Below are 19,488 nucleotides of genomic sequence, written 5' to 3'. Positions count from 1 at the left end.
TTTGGGAGGCTGAGGGGAGCAAATTGCTTGAGGCCAGGAGCTTGAGACAACATGGGGAAACCCCATCTCTGCAAAAAATACAAAAAATTAGCCAAGTGTGGTGATGCCCACCTGTAGTCCCAGCTACTCAGGAGGCTGAGGTGGGAGAATGGCTTGAGCCCAAGAGGTCAAGACTACAGTGAGCCATGATTGTACCACTGCACTCCAGCCTCGGTGGGCAACAGAGCGAGACCCTGTCTCAAAAAACAAACAAACAAACAAATGAATAAACAAACAAACGAACACCCCCTGCCCCAGGTCCTGGATCTGCCACCCAAGCTGTAAGATGTTGAGTGAGTGGCTTCACCCCTCTGAGCCTCCGTTTCCTTATCCATAAAGTGCCTTGGGGATGGCATGAGAATAAAACATGCTAAACTCACAAAGCTCTTGGCACAGTTTCTGGTACACAGAGACCACTCACCAAATGATCGTTGTTGTTTCCTTTATTATGATTATGCCAGATGTGACTATCTTTGCTTCCAGGAAGGTTTCTAAATCATAAGCTATGTGCAACAAGGGAAGTGGGTAAGGGTGGGAAGCTGAGTGTGCAAGTCAGACAAAGCCTGATGTAGGCAACTCCTATCAGAGGTATGTGGCCTTTGTGGCTGGGGCCCTCAAAAGACAGTCACTGCCAGAAATCTGGAGACTGAATTGTCTGGGTCTCCAGAAGAGAGTCCAACCCCACTACACCTCTGCTCCTGTCCAAGGTGCTGAAATCCACCCCACATAAGCTCCTCCTAGTCATGTACAGCCATTGAGTCGCCTGCACCCTACCTTCTGGTCCTCCATTCAATGCCACAAATATACAGTGAGCATCTACTATATATAGCGAGTGGAAATAAAAAGGATTTAGATATGTCTCCAACCCAAGTTGCTCACAGCCTTATGGAAGGAATTCAAGCATACACACTTGCCTTAGGGTAGGTGAGGACAAAGGCTAGGGGATTCATTTTGCTATTTATTGAGTTTCAGTGACACCCACTTCTTGTCTTTACCCTTGTTTTTTCCTCTTCTGAAATGTTGGTACCCTCCAAGGTTGTGCCTCTCATACCTTTCTTGATCTGACCACAGCAGATGAGTTTTCCCCTGGGCATCTCTTTCTCACTAACGTCACAGAGTCAGGAGGACTAACAATCAATTTCAGGGAGGGAGGGAGTGTAGGATATAGAGAGGAATCAGAAGGTTAGGAGGTCTCTGAGAAGAGAGGGAGCCACCTAGACAGGGGTGAGCTCCTTATCATATTTCTGCATGCCCTCGTCAGGGAGCAGGACCTCCACCGTGAAGCTGACCTTCTTGGCATGCACAAAGCTATAGGTGTTGTCGAAGCGTAGGACATCTGGGGGACAGATGGAAAGATGGGCATTGGGCTTGGCTTTACACACTCTTTGTTCCACCCCCGGCCAGGGAGGAGGACAGGCTTGTGTTCCCACTGGCTTTCTTTGCCAAGCTGGGCCAAGCTCCCACCACGCCTCTTCCCTTCCCCATGGGAACTGCCACCCCAAGCAGGTCCTGTAAACAGACACCAACCTCCTCTTGGCATGTGCCCAGGCCTGGCTTTACTGGCATGGAGAACAATGGTCATTACATCCCATTGTCTCATACCTGGAGACACATGACAGGGGTGTGAAAGCTCATGCTTGGGTTCATCAGAGACCTCCCAGCCCCCTTGGATGAAGTGGGGTTCTGGAGCAGGCCTGCTGGACACTGTTTGCTTCCTCACAACCACCCCAAAAAGCAGGTGTTGGCCGGGCACGGTGGCTCACGCCTATAATCCCAGCACTTTGGGAGGCCGAGGTGGGTGGATCACTTGAGGTCAGGAGTTTGAGAGCAGCCTGACCAGTGTGGAGAAACCCCATCTCTACTAAAAATACAAAATTAAGTGTGGTGGCGCATGCCTGTAATCTCAGTTACTCGGGAGGCTGGTAGGAGGCAGGAGAATCGCTTGAACCTGGGAGGTGGGGGTTGCGGTGAGCTGAGATTGCACCATTGCTTACACCACTGCACTCCAGCCTGGGCAACAAGAGTGAAACTCTGTCTCAAAAAAAAAAAAAAAAAAAAAAAAAAAAAAAGAAAGAAAGAAATAAAAAGAAAAAGCAGGCATTATAACTCCTGGCTCACAGGTGAGCAAACCAAGGGTCCTTCCCAGATTGTTCAGACTTTTGCCCAGGACTATGCAGCTACCTGGAGGCTGGGGCGGGACCCTGGAACCACACAGCTTTGCGGCTCTGCACAAGTTGATTTATTTTTCAGAGCCTCGGTTTCCTCATGTGGAAAACTACTCTATCACTTGTTGTCTGTATTCTGCAGTCCAGGTGCCCCCAATCCCTGCAGGGTCTGTGTGTCTCTGGCTCCTGGTGCACAGTAGGTGCTCATGAATATGGACTGAGTGAGCGACTGTATGAATGAATGGTGCTAACCTAGGCTGTGTGTCCCTGAATGGGGGAAGGGTGTCACTGCCCCTCTGTTTCCTTCTCTAAAGCATGGGACAGATGGCTCTAGCCTTTCAGAGCCAGGTCCCAGCTGGGGCAGACTTACAGACGCCGGCCTCTGAGCAGGTGAGGCTCCCATCCTCGGGCACCATGTGGGCGTTGTAGCGCTGGCTGGGTAGAACCTCTGTCATCTCCCCTGCCCGCTGTCGCTCCCCCATCTTGGTCTTCAGGAAAACTCCGAAGCCGATGTCCGCACCGTCAGATGAGAACTGCCACCTGTCAGGGGGAGGGGGAGGAGACAGGTTGCTGCCCAGCCTGATGGGTCTCTGAGGGGTTAGGGCCTGTCCCTACCTGAGGACACAGCCTGGAAACAGGATCTCGTATTCCACTTGGTGTGACGAGCCGCGGTTGATTTGCACCGAGTGCTCGTACTGAGTCTTCACCTGGTCCCGCACGTACATGGACTTGGGGATCTCGCCGCCATAGTTGATCTGCGGACGTGGGATGAGACGGGCTTGCTCCCCTCTCCTGGCCGTTGTTCATGTTTCTCCTGCCTGAGACACTTTCACCACCTCCTGGAAGTATCCTCTTCATCCTAGCCCCACTCTCCCACTTCCTCAAGTCTTCTTTGACCATCCAAGCTGGGTCAGTGCTTCTGCTGGGAGCGTCCCCTTCCAGCTCATCCCTCTGGGTTAAAATTCTCCCATTTCTTGTTTGCCTTTACAGCTGCTGAGAGCTCTGTAAGGGCCAGGGTTGTATTGACTAGCTTAACACCCAGTTCTTGGGGTCTCTCTGTAGGTAATTGTGGATGAATGACTGGGTGCAAAGGGAACCCAACTTAGTTCTTGAACCTTTCTTGTCCCAGGAAGAGCTCTTTGTACCTTGGTTAAACATTTGGGGTTTCCATCTGGGTCAGTCAGGGTGCCCCCAAACTGGGCAGGCAGTTCCTCAGGACTGATGAGTTTCAGCAAACCTTCCTTCCAGTTATCTGGGAGCAGTGGGACACAAGGGAGGTTAGCAAGCATGGAGGGGACCAATTGGCCTCCCACACCCACCAGGATGACCTGAACTGGGGGAGAAGCCCTATAGGAGGTAGGCTGCCAGGGCCAATTCCCCAGTGTCCTAGGCCTGGGGCTATAGGAAGTGTCTTTCTCAGCACTGCATCGCTGTGGAAATGTGTTTCCCACCTTGATAGATGAATCAGCACTTTTTATTTCTCTTTGAGACAGTGTCTCACGCTGTTGTCCCAGCTGGAGTGCAGTGGCATGATCATGGCTCACTGCAACCTTGACCTCCTGGGCTCAAGTGATCCTCCCACCTCAGCCTCATGAGTAGCTGGGACTACAGGCATGTACCACCATGCCTGGCTAATTTTTGTTTTGTTTAGTTTTTTTTTTTTTTTTTATAGAGATAGGGTTTCACCATGTTGCCCAAGCTAGTCTCAAACTCCTGGCCTCAAATGATTATCCACCTGGGCCTTCCAAAGTGTTGGGAGTTGTGAGCCATCATGCCCAGCCCACAGCATATATATATATATATATTTTTTTGAGACAGTCTTGCTCTGTTGCCCAGGCTGGAGCGCAGTGGTGCGATCTCAGCTCACTGCAACCTCCGCGTCACAGGTTGAAGCAATTCTCTACCTCAGCCTCCTGAGTAGCTGGGATTACAGGTGCCCACCACCACACCTGACTAATTTTTATATTTTTAGTAGAGACGGGGTTTCACCATCTTGGCCAGGCTGGTCTTAAACTCCTGACCTTGTGATCCACCTACCTCAGCCTCTCAAAGTGCTGGGATTACAGGCATGAGCCACCATGCTCAGCCAACAGCACATTCTTGAAGATCTTCCAGTCATGAGCAGTGAAGCTAAGAGTTATCTAATTGCCTCAAGGAGACTTTAGAGCTCAATGACATCAATGGCCTTATTGGGATCACTCTGTGAGTAAGTGGTGTGCCCAAGTCAGACCTCCTAGTGGGGGATGGACAGCCTTGGGCCTTTGGAGGGACCCTCCACACCTCCCTCTGCCTAATCACCATGACCATGTTTATTACTGTTCTTCATGCCCTATGCAAAGCTCTAAGAGTTCTGGGTCCTGGCTGTTACCATGCCCCAGCCTTGTGGCTAATTCAGGCTACCCAGTCCCCCAACCGCCTCACTTTAGCCATGGGAGATTCCATCTCTACAGTGGGATTAAGGGGAAGACCACAATGTCCCACACACCAGGGCCAAATGAGCAGAGTCGCATGGGGCAGAGGCTGTGGACTTAAGGCCTGGACTGTGCTGGTAACCCACGCTGCTCCAGGCTTTGGAAGGCTTAGAAGACATGAGCCTGGATCCTTCAAACCAGGCCCTCATAATCTATCAAGTTCCCCATCCCAGTGAAATTGGGTAGAGGCAGAGGCTCGGGTACCAGGAAGAAAGAGAAAGTAAGGATTTGTAGGCTCCCCCTCACCCCTGGATCTTCAGTTCTCCTAATTCTGTGATCTGACTATCCTGCTTGGGAGAAGTTTTCCTCCAAGCCAGGATTGTTGGTTTGGGTTTAAGAACTATTTCCCTTTTATCTCTTTCTCTCAGCCTGTCACTTGTTAAACACGGCTATTTTCCTATTTATAAAATTAATACATATTATTATACAGTTTAGAAATCATAGACAATACAGGTAATAAAATTAAAAACCACATGATTTCTCACTATCAACAAATAAATATTTTGTTGTTTTCTCTTCTAGAAATAAATATTTATTGTACATATATTTGTTTTCATAAAAGTAAGATAATATTTTTAGTTTAATCGTATTTTAGTTTATGCTTATGAAGATAAGTTTATAATCTACTTTTTAAAACTTACTGACATTTCCATGGCATTAAATATTTACACATAGCATTATTTTTCATGACTGCTCCAGAATTCATCAAATGCATGCACCATTATTTATTTATCCAGTCCTTTCTTGTTGGACCTCCTTTCTCTGAATTGTGACTACTCTTTCTGCTCGTCTGCCTCATCCTCTTCAGCCGAGGTTGCCTTTAGAAGCACTAAGCTTATGAATGTTGAAAAGAAACCAAGACTTATATACCAGAAATTGCCTAGCAACCAAACTGAAACCAATGAGGTTGTAGGTGTGGAGGCCTTGTCCACCAAAGGGGTATTACAGGGAAAAGAGCAAAGGTAGCAGATTCTTTAGGGTAAAACCCACTTCACTGTTGGGAAGAAGGAGCCTCTGACTAGATGATGTGTAGAGTCTGTTGTTTTGAGATAGGGTCTCACTCTGTTGCCCAGGCTGGAGTGCAGTGGTGTGAACACGACTCACTGCAGCTTCAAACTCCTGGGCTCAAGTGATCCTCCCACCTCAGCCTCCTGAGTAGCTGGAATTACAGGTGCGCACCACCACACCCAGCGAATTTTTAAATTTTTTGTAGAGATGGGGTCTTGCTATGTTGCTGTGGCTGGTCTCAACCTCCTGATCTCAAGCAATCCTCCCGCCTCAGCCTCCCAAAGTGCTGGGATTATAGACGTGAGCCACTGCACCCAACCTAATGTGTGGAGCTCTAGATGGGGTAATGGGACAACCTCACTCCAAAGGTCACGTAGAGAGGTCAGGAAATTGAGCTAAAATTGAGTTGTGTTACTTACTTCCCAACACAATAATTTTCCTGCGAGTGTCCTCACTAAGGAATGGTTTCATGAGGTTGTAGCCCACAGGGAACAGTTTGGTAGCTGGAGAGATAGAAGTAAGGATAATGGGAAGAAAAGAATTACATTGAGCAATCCCCTCCATAACGGTTATAGCCAATGATACAGAGGAGTCGTGACTAACCCTGGTCAGTTCCAGTGTCTGTCCTGCACCAAGTGAACCATCCAACCAACAAGTCAACCAGCCAACTAACAGCCAACGAACCAATCACGCAATGCAATAATCAACCACCCATTCAGTCAACAAACCAGCCAAACATTCAAGCTGCTAATCAGCCACCTATTCAGTCAACCAATAAACAAGCCAACCTAACACATAATCGGCCACCTAACAAATCAGCCAAACAGCAAAGCAATCAGCCGATGGAACAGCCAGATAACCACTCAACTAACTGTGTTCTCTAGCCAGCCAGTCATCCAAATAACCAGTCAGCCAACCATCCAAATAACCAGCTAGCCAGTCATCCAAATAACTAGACAGCCGACTCTCCAAATAACCAGCCAGCCACCATCCAAATAACCATCTAAGATTCAGCCAAACAACAAACCAGGCAACCAGCGAACCAACCTGCCAACCAGCCATCAAAACAACCTGCCAACCAAAATGCCAACCAGCCACTCAATCAGTCAACCAAGCTAAGAACTAGCCAACCAAGCAGCCAGCCAACTCTCCAACCAACCACCAGTCAGTCAACTAGCCAAGCAACCAACTGGCCAGTCAACTGAACAACCAATCAAGCAACCAACGGATCAACCAACCAGCCAATCACCAAACATCCATCCATCCTTTCATCTACCCACCAACCCAAACAGCAATCACCCAAATACCTATGCAGCATCCACCATGGACCCAGGCCTGTGATGGCTACAACAAAAGTGGAGAATCATAGCCCGTGCCTTCAAGGAGCAGAAAACTCAGCCAGTAAAGCAGGATGAGCACAAATAAAACAGCTGGAGATCCCTAAAAGGCAGCAAACAGGAAAGGCGGCACCAGTTGCCAGTGCCAGAGGCAGTCTGGGGAGGGAGAGATCATCATGGACAGGAGAAATAAGGGAGGATCCCTGGGAGAGCTGGGACTGGAGTTGCCTTCTCTTGCAGTAAGGCCAACCCTAGAAGTTACCATTTATTGAGAACTTACTCTATACCAGCCATTCTAAGTGATCTGCATACAGCCAAGAAACCAACCTGCCTCTCAACAATCCTGGGACAAAGACAGTGTTATCATCCTCAGCGTACAGAGGAGGAAACAGAGGCACAAGTGAAGTCATTTGTCACACACCTTTCACAATGAGCATGAACTTCAGGGTCTCTGGGTAATTCTCTTCAAGGAGGCCAAAGAACTGTGGAAGCAAGAGAGATCCCTTCAGAGAGCACATCGCGTCTTCTCCTACCTCCATCTCCTTTGCAATCTCCTGTTGGGAGGTTTCAGATGGCTCTGGAGGGTTTTCCTTCATGCCATCACCTCCACTGGCCTCTGGAGGGAACCTTCTCACCTCAAACTATTATAACCATACTCTAATAATAATTACGTAATAATCGTTTTTAGTAAATATTATAATAATTGCAGTATAAAAATAATGACTACTATTTATTAAATGTTCACTATTTGCCAAGCAGTGTATATACACTTTACATAACAACTTGCTGAAGTATCCCTACATTGCTATCCCCATTTTGTAGGTGAGGAAACCAGCATGGAGAGGGTTTGGTGGAAGCTGGCACGTGTGGTCTCAGCACAGTGTTGTCCCTGAAACCCATTCTGTGGGATCTTCTAGGAAACATATTAAGGCCTTTTGGGGTTTGAGTCACAATGAGGGAGGCCAGGACATTTTTTAAACTAAATCTTGGCTCTCAGTGAGCAGCTGGGTCATGGCAGGCCTTCTCCTCACCTCCTGGTACACTTCTACCAGAGGTTTCCAGAAGTGTTTCAGTCCCAGGCCCTCACAGTCAAATATCATCACGATGGTCTCAATCTTCTTCCCTAGCTGCAGGATGAGAGCAAGAAGTAGTTGTGGGGTTCAGGGTGTTGGCTTGGGAGATGGTAACCCAAGTACATGACACCTTGGGGCTTCTTCTAGCCACGACTCTGTCCTCAGAGGAACAAGTGGACAAACCAGTGAATGCATTTCCCCACTCATCCGTCCATCCATCCATCCACCCACCCACCCACGCACCCACCCCCTTATATGTCAATTTACCCATCAATTAATTGACCCATCCATCAGTTCATATTGTCATTAATTTATTCATCCTTCATTTTTCCAGCTGATATTTATCAAGCACTTTTTTTGTGTGTGCCAGACACTGAAAGTGTAATGAATAATGCCTAATAACCCACAGTTCTTGTCCTTAAAAAGTTCACTGGCTGGCTGGGGAGATGACAAGCAACCAGGTCATTTGGATCCTATGATAAGTGCTGTGATAGGTCAGCACAAGGGCTGCAGGGATACAGAATGGTTATTTAACCCAGGTGGGGGACTCAGAGAAGGTGACATCTATGTTTCAGACCTAAAGGACAGATAGGAGAAAGTCAGGGGAAGTTGTGGGAGGTAGGTGTGTGTGGTGGGAACCAGGGTTGTTCAGACAGAAGGAATAGCAAGGGCAAAGAAAGGCTCAGAAGGAGTGGCAATAGCTACCGTTGTTGAGAAATATGTATTAGGCCCTGTGTGCTAACCTGCATACTTGCATTATCTCATTTCGCTTTTGCAACCATTATTTATTAATATCCCTGTTTTATAGGTGAAGGAGCTGAGGCTCAGACAGGTGACATATTCAAAACACTAAAAAAACAAAACAAAACAAAAAAAACCCATCAACCAAGAATTCTATTCCAGGCCCAGTACAGTGGCTCATGCCTGTAATTCCAGCACTCTGGGAGGCCAAGGCAGGTAGATCACAAGGTCAGGAGATCAAGGATTCACCATCCTGGCTAATATGGTGAAACCCCATGTCTATTAAAAATACAAAAATTAGCCAGGTGTGGTGGTGTGCGCCTATAATCCCAGCTACTCAGGAGGCTGAGGCAGGAAAATCGCTTGAACCTGGGAGGCAGAGGTTGCAGTGAGCCAAGATCACACCAGTGCACTCCAGCCTGGGCGACACAGCAAGACCCTGTCTCAAGAAAAAAAAAAAAAAAAAGAGTTCTATTCCCAGCAAAAGTATCCTTCAAGAAACTGTCTTTCTGTGACTGTGACTTTTCAAGGCCACACAGCTGGTAAGCAACAGAGCTGGTGTTTGACCCCAGAGCCCTCTGACTGCGGTTGTAGAGAACACAGGTGTGTTTCTATGACCAATCCCCCTGGCAGCCTCACCTGCCCCCAGCCATCTGCCCCACCTGGCCTGGGCCTCACCCTCTCTGTCTGCAGGTCACACTCATGCAGGATGCGCTCACAGTCCCTCATCTTGGTCTTGAGCAGGTCCTGCTTGGTGACTGAGAAGAGCAGCCCCTTGGGATCAAGTGGCCCAATGATGTCATACCACACGGGGCAGCCATCACGGTCATAGCCACACAGGCCCCCAGGCATGTACTTCTGGATCACCTGGGCATGAAAAGATGCACAGAACTTGGCATTACACACCTCCCTTGAGACCCACAAACCAGGCTGACCTGGGTGGCCCAAGCCTACACACACCATGGTATAAAGCACTGTCCCTCCCTGGAAAGCAGAGCTATTGTCTCAGGTGAGAAAGCTGAGGTCCTGCAGGGCAGGGCCTTGCCCACAGAGGGTAAATGGCAAAGCCAGGTCTCAGCAGGCCCCAGGGCTTCTAAGGTCTGCCCCGATGTCTCCCATGTCCCTTTCTGTGGAGAAGAGTAGGGTTTAGTGACGGAGAACACAGATTCTGAAGGTTAACAGAGCTGGCTGAAAAACAGACACTGGCTGGGCATGGAGGCTCATTCCTGTGATCCCAGCTACTCAGGAGGTTGAGGCACATGGGATCTCCTGAGGCCAGGAGTTCGAGACCAGCTTGGGCAACAGAAGGAGACCCTGTCTCTACAAAAATCAAATACATTAGCCAGCCATGGTAATACACATCTGTAGACTTGGGAAGCTGAAGTGGGAGAATCACTTGAGCCCAGGAGTTCAAGGTTGCCGTGAGCCATGATCGTGCCACGGCACACCAGCCTTGGCAACAGACTGAGACTCCATCCATAAAAGAAAAAAAAAAAAAAAAAAGCAGATACTGCTGCTTCTCTACTGTGTGTCCTTGAGCAAGTGACACCACCTCTCTGAGCTCCATTCTACCTCCTCTTTTGTAAAACGGTTTGGATAATCCCTCACTCTTGGGACTGCTGGGGAAAGTCCCTGAGATAATATAGGCAAAGCAGACTGCGCAGCTCAGGGTACATGCCCTACAAGTGAAGATGCGACCATTACTCTACTAAGATGCCAGTGGTGGCACCATTCTCATCAGTGCCTTGATAGGCTAAACTTCTTTCCCACCCAGACAGGATGCTTTAGGCAATGCCCTAGGGGGCGGGGGTGCAGAAGCACAGGCTAACCGTGGTGGTTAAGAGCCTGGGTTTAGGGGGCCAAACAGGCCTGAGCATAAATCGCAGCCCTGTGTTGGGCTATGGGACTGTGGGCAAGTTACCTAATTTTTGCTGGGCTTGTGTCCTCATCCACAAAATGGGGACAATAGTATCCATCATTGTGATGATTAAAGAAGCTCATGCTGCTAACGTCTTAACCTAGGCCTGGACCTCGCAAGCCCCCAGGAAACATTCATTATTACTATAGGGAAGGAGACTGTGGGCCTGCAGGTTCCACATGCCTCTCAGCCTTGCTGCCCCTCATTCATGGTCCCCAGTGACCTTAAGCGGTATGTCCATGAAAGACTGAGGTGTTTGGCGGTGTTGGCTCACCTCTGGGGGCTGCCAATCAAGGATATGATCAATATCCATGGTCTTCCGGAACTCCATGTACTGAAAGGGAAATGAGTGGTAAGACCCCACTGGGCTCCCAGTGCCTTGAGAGCGGGGATGGAAGGAGGGGCTTGAGACATGGATTGCCCCTGACAAAACCCCTCCATAAATTTCCAGAGTGGATAAGTCTCACCTTGCGGAGCATAGCCTCCGACTTCTGCAAGTCAAAATTCCGAGCTGTGGGAAAACAGAAGGAAGGTGTGAGGCAGGAAAGACGCCTTGTCTTGCTCCTGGCCAGTGGGAGCTATGGAGGATGCTGGGGGCTGGGGTAAGACCCCACTCCCCTACCCCCTTCCCTCCTCTGGACCTGAATATGTGAAGCAAGATTGTGTGGATGGACCCTGAGAGCCATGAGACACTCTGGATCAGTTGAGACCAGGCCCCTCTTGATGCTCCCTGATCCCAACCTCTCCCATCTCTGCCCTCACCTCGGAGCCAGCGTAGAAGGAAATAATCATCAGGGTTGGGCAGGGCGGGAAGCACATCCTTGACATTTTCTCGAAACTGGCAAGAGAGATGCTAGTTAAAGTGGCTCTCTCACATTGAGCCTTGGCCTCCAGACTCAAAGACTGTTTTCATAACCTCTCCTTTCCTCCCACATACAAAATGGCCCACATTGATAAAAGGATGGGTTAATGGTTGAATAGAAGGAGAGATGGATCACTGGATAGGTGGATGAATGGGAGGATAGATGGATTAATAAATGGTTAGAAAGAAGAACAGATGGGTGAGTGGGTAGGTAGATGAAAAGAGGAAGAAGAAATGAATGGATGGATGGATGGATGGATGGATGAGTGGGTGGGTGGATAAGTCAGTGAATGGACAGAGGAGAGATAGGTGGGTGATGGAGAGAAGGAAAGACGGATAGGTGGATGGGTGGGTAGGAAGATGGATGTGTGAATGAAAGAAAGGATAAACAGGCCAGGTATGGTGGCTCATGCCTGTAATCCCAGTGCTTTGGGAGGCTGAGGTTGGTGGATCACCTGAGGTCAGGAGTTTGAGACCAGCCTGGCCAACATGGTGAAAACCCATCTCTACTAAAAATAAAAAAATTAGCTGGGTGTGGTGGCGCACGTCTGTAATCCCAGCTACTCAGGAGGCCGAAGCAGGAGAATTGCTTGAACCTGGGAGATGGAGGCTGCAGTGAGCTGAGATCGCTCCACAGCCCTCCAGCCTGGATGACAGAGCAAGACTCTATCTCAAAAAAAAAAAAAAAAAAAAAAAAAAAAAGAAGAAGAAGAAGAAAGGATAAATAATTGGGTGGGTGAATACGTAGATTGGAGTTTGGATGCATTCTTAGTTCCCTCCATGTGTTAGCTCTCAAAACATCTGCTTTTTTTCATCCCATCTTCTATTAAAACATGGTTAGTAATTACATGTCCTCTTCCTTCTTTAGCTCTTTGAATGACAACAGCTTCTGCTCTGTCTCTCGGGCTTTTACAGTTTGGTCATCTTTCAGGATCCCAAGGAGAAAGGGGTTAAAGGGCAGACCAGCAGCATCTTTCAACTCCTACCTATGGTGCCTAGGAGAGAGGAAGGGGGGTGCCTGGCTGCCAGGTAAACCTCTCTGGTTCTGGCTCCTGGATGAGAAGAAGTCAGGCTCGATCTTGGGTGGGCACCACCCACGCTATTGCCTGGAAGTGGTGCTAGTCCCTCAACCCCCACCCTGGACAGGGTTGATGTCACTGGGCACTGTGGGGCTTGACCCTTTGGGAGGTAACACCAAAGAGACAATGTCAAGGACATGCTGAATCAACTGAGTGGGGCAGGGTTCCAGCCACTCCTTTCCACCCCCCAGCCCCTTTCCCCTGGTCTTCTGGAACTCCAGGGGGAGGGGCTCTCACCTTGGCCAGGGTCTCTGCCTGTTTGGGGCTCAGGTCTCCGACTCGGCCACTCATGATGCTGGCTGAGGCTGGAGGAGTGGTGGCCACTATAGGCAAGAGGCCAAGCCTAGTTTGTCAGCCCTGACCCAGCTGGGTCCTTTTGCCCCCACTCCTGGGCGTGGCTCCAAGTGCCTCCTCATTGGCCAACTGTTTAAATTGCACGTTACATAATTGGGATTAAGTGAGGTCCCGTGCTTGGCTTGGGGACAGATCTGGGGGGGCAGGCGGGCATGGAGCATGTGCCAAATGTCCCCTGCCAGGAGGAGGCAGCTGGGAGGAAGGGAGGCTGGCCTCCCGTGACCTTGGAGCCCAGGGTGAGTGCCTGTAGAACCCGCTGACCCTCCCAGGCCTCCAGTGACCACTGCCCTGGAGAAGAGGGAGTTTCAGGGAAATGAGGACCACGCCTTGTGGGTACCCTTTCTCCCTGAGACCCAGTCTTCACACACTTAGGATTCTGCAGAGATCACCCCCCTCTACCCAGCTCTGACAGGGTAGGATTCTGAGGCTTGGCCAGTGTAGTAAACAGTTCATTCACTTTGTTGGGGGTGGGAGGCCCAGGTCCTTCTTTTGTAACAAATGTCCACAGTCAAGAGGACAGATGGGCCGGGCGCGGTGGCTCAAGCCTGTAATCCCAGCACTTTGGGAGGCTGAGACAGGCGGATCACGAGGTCAGGACATCGAGACCATCCTGGCTAACACGGTGAAACCCCGTCTCTACTAAAAACTACAAAAAACTAGCCGGGCGAGGTGGCGGGCGCCTGTAGTCCCAGCTACTCGGGAGGCTGAGGCAGGAGAATGGCGTGAACCCGGGAGGCGGAGCTTGCAGTGAGCTGAGATCCGGCCACTGCACTCCAGCCTGGGCGACAGAGCGAGACTCTGTCTCAAAAAAAAAAAAAAAAAGAGGACAGATGGCATCTTTTGAATGTCACTTACTTCATTTATAAAATGGGGCTGTTAATGCTTGCCCTGCCCTCCTTCTGTGGTTGAAGGGAAGATCTAATGAGACACAGGGACTGTCAAGGGTTGTGTGTATCTAAAGGATACTCCCTGTCAGCTCTCCTAGTACCCCCAGGAGCTGTAAGCTTCAGCTCCAGGAAGGGAGAGACCCTGTTATCCATGACTCCCTCTGAAGAAACCATCAGCTTGAGACTGCAGCGTGGCCATGTGGCTGCATGGCCACATCTCGGCCTTGAACGGGTCTGCATGGGTTGAAACCACCCTGGGCTAGCCTCGGCCCCAGCAGCTAGGCTAGCCCACACCATTCTGCCTAGGACTTTTCTAGGTCCCCTACTCCTGGGGCATCCTGGGTACCTACCCTTGAGCTACAATGGGCCTCTATTCTGGGCTAACCCAGGGTCTCTTTAGGCTAGTAGATGTTGGTCAGTATCAGACACCTTCTCAGGGACATCTTCCTTGCTCTGGGGTGCTGATAGAGTTGGATTGGGAAGGAGAAGGCAGGGCTGACGCTGGCCATTTCTGTCTGCCTGGGGAGCCTGTGGCATGTACTCAGGAACAGTTAGGTAACTGTCCACACCCCAGCCCTACCCCATTTCACATTCCAGCCTCAATTTCTGCAAAGCCCCAGCTGTCCACACCCACTTCCTGCCAGGCCAGTAATGTACAGAGATTGGGTTCCTCCACTGCCCTCTCCCGAGCCACTAATCCTGCCCATTTCTCAGCAGTCTCCTTTCTCACCCTAATCCCTATAAGGTGAGGTGTGCTAGTTACTTCTGGGGGCATCAGAGACTGCAAAGGAGAGCCAGGAGGGAGGGTTGGGGGTCTCCTCAGGAGTTGTAAGCCTTCACACTGAGCTCTTTTCCCGACCCAGACCACAAATTTGTCAAGCACCTTGCTATGTTCACAAATCCTCATCAGCCACAGTGCCACTCCATAGAACTTTCTGTGATGGTAGACATTTTCTCTCTGGGGTGTCCTGTTAGACATATCTGGTAGCCACTGGTTACATGTGAAATATGGTTAGCATGACTGAGGAACTGAAGTTTTAATTGAACTGGATTTTGATACATTTTACTTTAAGTTGTTCAGTCTGGCTAGTGGTTACCATATTGGATGGTACAGGTGGACCATATTTCTTTTATTTTGTTTTATTTTATTTTTGAGACAGGGTCTCACTCTGTTGCCCAGGCTGGCGTGCAGTGGCATGATCTTGGCTCACTACAACCTCGACCTCCCCAGGCTCAATCAATCCTCCCACTTCAGCCCCCCGAGTAGCCTGGACTGCAGGCACATTCCACCATGCCCTGCTAATTTCTTGTATTTTTTGTAGAGATGGGTCTCATTACAGGCATTACCTCATTTTGGCCTGGTGCAGTGGCTCACACGTGTAAACCCAGCACTTTGGGAGGCCGAGGCAGGTGGATCACCTGAGGTCAGGAGTTCCAGACCAGCCTAGCCAACATGGCAAAACCCTGTCTACTAAAAATACAAAAATTAGCTGGGCGTGATGGCGGGTACCTGTAATCCCAGTTACTCAGGAGGCTGAGGCAGAAGAATGGCTCGAACCTGGGAGGCGGAGGTTGCAGTGAGCCGAGATCGTGCTACTGCACTCCAGCCTGGGGTACAGAGTGAGACTCCATCTCCAGCGCATTACCTCATTTACATCTCAGAACATACCTGTGGTATCAGGTAGGTACTATTAAGCCCATTATACAGATAAGCAAACTGAGGTATAGAGAAGTAAAGTAACTTATCCAGGGGTAAACCCATGCAATTAACCACTCTGCTGTTGTGCTGTGAAGCTATCCCATAGTCTCGGCTCTAGGAGCTTCCACCTTACTTAGGGAGAGAGCCCAAGGATAAAAGTCACCTATATGTGATGCAGCTGGTATCTGAGCCAGGCCTTGAAGAAAGGAAGGATTTTGATTTACGGAGAGCAAAATAAAGGGCATCCCAAGTGGAGGGGATGGCACAGGCAAAGGCGTGGAGGTGGGAAACTGAGAAGCATGTGGAGGGGTGGTGGGGAGATTATAGTAAACAAGACAGATGAGGACCCAGCTTGCACAGAGCTCACAGTCTCCCATTGGTGGGCATTCCCTCTGTGCTGGGAGCTTTATATCACTATCCAATCATTCGGAAGCAGGTATGGGTATTCTCATTTTACAGCCAAATAAATAGAAGTTCAGAGAGGTCAAGAAACTTTTCTGAGGTCACACAGCCAGTAAATGAGGAGCCAGAACTTGAACCCAAACCTATCTGACTCTGGATTACACAGCCCACCCTGCTTTCCCCTGGAGGGCTTAATATTGTGCCCGGAATATAGTAAGTGCTCAATTAATGGTCTACATTATCATTGTGTGGAAGCCTGGATCTGCCTGGATTCAACCTGGATTTGGGCTGCAGGGTGTCTTGGGGCCCGAAGGGTTAATTTTGCCTGCTTTGAAACAAACGTCTTGGGGAAGAAGAGCCCCCCAGCCTGCCCCCCAAACCCCAGAGCACACTGTCTCCAGGTAAGGTCCCATGTGTGTTTGGCTTCTCATTTACAAAGCTCTCAGGGGACCATGGCAACAACCACAACGTAAACAACCGCAGGTGGGTAGATAGAGTTGCTTGCACCCCTCACCGTGGCACCTCTCCTTCCAGCCAGTTACTAGGAAATCTGAAAGAGCTGCCTCTTCCAGTCCATCCCTGGCACATTCCTGATCACCTCCCCCGCTAGGATGGACCTTGCCAGAAGCAGTTGGGTAGGTCTAAAGGGGCCCCTTCTGGGGGTACAGGAGCCTCGACATAGGGCAGGCATCACTGGAAGGAGGTGAGTGGGGGGCATTTAGACCACACAGATGTGAAGTGGGTGGCCTAAAAAGGGGAGATGAAGGCCAGGTGCCGAGGCTCACACCTATAATCCCAGTGCTTTGGGAGGCTGATGTGGGAGGATTGCTGGAGGCCAGGAGTTTGAGATCAGCCTGGCAACGTGGGGAGACCCTGTCTCTTCAAAAAATTTAAAAATTAGCTGGGCATGATGGTGTACACCTGTAGTCCCAGTTACTTGGGAGGCTGAGGCAGGAGGATCCCTCAGGCCCAGGAGTTTGAGGTTGCAATGAGCCTTCATAGGGCCACTGCACTCCAGCCTGCGCAACAGAGTGAAACCTTATCCTTTAAAAAAAAATAAAAGGGTTATGGGGAGATGGAAAGGGATTGGGGTGCAAATCTCCAGACCCCAGTGATGCTCTCAGCAGCATCTGGGACAGTCCACTTTCTATCTTTTACCCTTGGGCAGTTTCATCTCCTTTAATAAATTTTAAAAAAATTAAGCATGATATAATTCATATATCACAAATTCATTCTTTTTAAAAATAGAAGGTATCAAGTTTTATTATCATTTTATTTTAAAAACATCAGTAACAGACAAGACTGTGAGAGACAGCTGCAGAGAGGTACTCACCTCAACACCGCCCGAGGAAAAGGTCACCCGGGGTAGAAGAAGACCCTGGGTGCAGCAAGGGAGGGTCATTCCTGTCACCCCAGCCAGTGGGGTCAGGAGGAGGCACCACCCACCCAGGCTGAGCCAGGCTCAGGTAATAGTAGCCTAAAACAATAGCCAAGGAAGTTAGAGTCAGATGTCTGGTTCCTCTATAGAAACTAAAGACAACATCTTAGCATATATTTTCAAGGCATTTTTTCAGAACCCTGGACCCCTCCACAAAAGGATCCACTAAAGACTGAACTCTTTGTTGTAAATTTCTATTTACAAGACACCTGCAGCCCGAATCCAGGTTGAATCCAGGCAGATCCAGGCTTCCACACAATGACAATGTAGACCATTAATTGAGCACTTACTATATTCTGGGCACAATATAGTGAAGGGCTTAGAGGGAGTCACAGCCACCAGCCCAAGTAACCGGGACCACCAGCCCAACAGGCCTCTCCTCTCTGGAGAAGCAGGGTCCCAGATAACAGGGCCCAGCTGGAACCTCATCAGCCCTTCCCCGTCTCCCCTCCCCTTGCCCAGGGAGACAAGGGTCATCCCAGCACAGCTGAGGCTGTGACTTGAGAAGCCAGTTGCATTCTCTAGAACGGTGCTGTGCAACAGATGGAAATGCGCCCTCTGTGTGGTCAGCACGGTAGCCACGAGCCACATATGGTGACCGAGTGAGCCCTTGAAGTGTGGTTAGTGCAACTGAGTTTGATGGAGCGGGGGTCCCTCTTCCGGGGCCTGCTGGGCTCCCCACAAGCATGGAAATAAAGGAAAACCTTGAGTTCCTTCCGGGGAAATTCCAAGCCCCTACCTAGCCCTGAGAAGTAAATAAGCAACTTGATAACCAAGAAGGTAATAGTAGCCTAAAACAATAGCCAAGGAAGTCAGAGTCAGATGTTTGGTTCCTCTATAGAAACTAAAGACAACATCTTAGCATGTTTCTGAGTTGTTTTTCAGAAACCTAGACCCCTCCGCAAAAGGATCGGGTGAAGATTGAACTCTTTGTTGTAAATTTCTTCCTGAAGGGTTTAGAGGGAGTCACAGCCACCAGCCCAAGCTAACATTCTTTTCTGTTGACCCCAAATTTTTAAACAAACCTTCTTTACTTTAACCAATTGCAAATCAGAAAACGTTGACTCTACCTATGACCTGTAACGCTCAGCTGCAAGATACCCCACTGTTTTAGGCCAAGACCCATGTGTAACCTCCACACAATGATTTTGTCTATAAATTCGGTTTTCCTGAAATTTACCCCTGCCTTTAAAAACCCTTACCTGCAAACCATCAGGGAGGTCAGGGTTTAAGCCTTAGCTGCCTGGTCCTCTTTGCTGGGTGCCCTGCAAATAAACACTTTCCTTTCTATTGCTACAAAAATATCAGAATTGATATCTGGACTTACTGTGCCAGGCGAGCAGACGCCGGTTCAGTTCCAGCACAGGAGGAATGAATTAACTTCATGTGATTGTACTTGACTTAAATTTAAACAGCCACACGTGGTTACTGTGTTGGATAGCACAAGCCTAGAGCTTAGAGAAAACAAACCAAAGGACGCCAGCTGAGTCCCAGGCACAAGGCAGAAAGAGGGTAGAATGGGTTACTTCAGCTATTCCAGCCCAGTGAAAAGGCACCAGGGGCCAGGTGCGGTGGCTCATGCTTGTAATCTCAGCACTTTGAGAGGCCAAGGCAGGTGGATCATTTGAGGTCAGGAGTTCAAGACCAGCCTGGCCAACATGGTGAGACCGCCCCCCCCCCCGCCCGCCACCCACCAAATCTCTACAAAAAGTGCAAAAATTCACCGGGCGTGGTGGTGGGTGCCTGTAGTCCCAGCTACTCAGGAGGCCGAGGCATGAGAATCGCTTGAACACAGGAGGTGAGCTGAGATTACACCATCGCACTCTAGCCTGGGTGACAGAGGGAGACACTGTCTCAATAAAAAAAAAAAAAAAAAAAAAAAAAACGGCAGCAGGAATGGGGCAAGAGAAGAGGCCAAAATGCACCCAGCCACATAAAAATTCACTCACTCAGCCAGGTGCAGTGGTTTATGCCTGTAATCCTGTAATCCCAGCACTTTGGGAGGCTGAGGCAGG

The 19,488-nt window shown here is 49.4% G+C and overlaps 1 protein-coding gene across 4 annotated transcripts; it reads right to left on the bottom strand.

The window, feature by feature from the left end:
• Positions 1-464: 464 nt before the first annotated feature.
• On the bottom strand, positions 465-18,734 carry SEC14L3 (SEC14 like lipid binding 3). Of its 4 annotated transcripts, XM_009217091.4 has the most exons (13): positions 18,676-18,733; positions 17,369-17,512; positions 11,515-11,590; positions 11,220-11,263; positions 11,027-11,086; positions 9,513-9,701; positions 8,052-8,147; positions 7,442-7,502; positions 6,103-6,186; positions 3,350-3,456; positions 2,820-2,959; positions 2,575-2,744; positions 465-1,375 (listed from the first exon to the last, which is right to left on the bottom strand). In XM_009217091.4, exons 2-13 carry the CDS (start codon positions 17,435-17,437, stop codon positions 1,254-1,256), a joined length of 1,218 nt encoding a protein of 405 aa, XP_009215355.1. In that variant the 5' UTR covers positions 17,438-17,512; positions 18,676-18,733; the 3' UTR covers positions 465-1,253. The 4 variants fall into 4 exon arrangements, with proteins under 4 accessions (XP_009215355.1, XP_031512232.1, XP_003905469.1 ...); XM_031656372.1 differs by lacking the exon at positions 8,052-8,147; XM_003905420.4 differs by lacking the exons at positions 17,369-17,512; positions 18,676-18,733 and adding an exon at positions 12,931-13,636.
• Between the last annotated feature and the right edge of the window lie 754 nt (positions 18,735-19,488).

Source organism: Papio anubis, chromosome 16 (genome assembly GCF_008728515.1).
Source record: "Papio anubis isolate 15944 chromosome 16, Panubis1.0, whole genome shotgun sequence".
In the NCBI taxonomy this organism is placed as follows: Eukaryota; Metazoa; Chordata; class Mammalia; order Primates; family Cercopithecidae; genus Papio; species Papio anubis.
The sequence above is the reverse complement of the archived record's forward strand: the minus strand, read 5'-3'. Positions and strand labels throughout refer to the sequence as shown.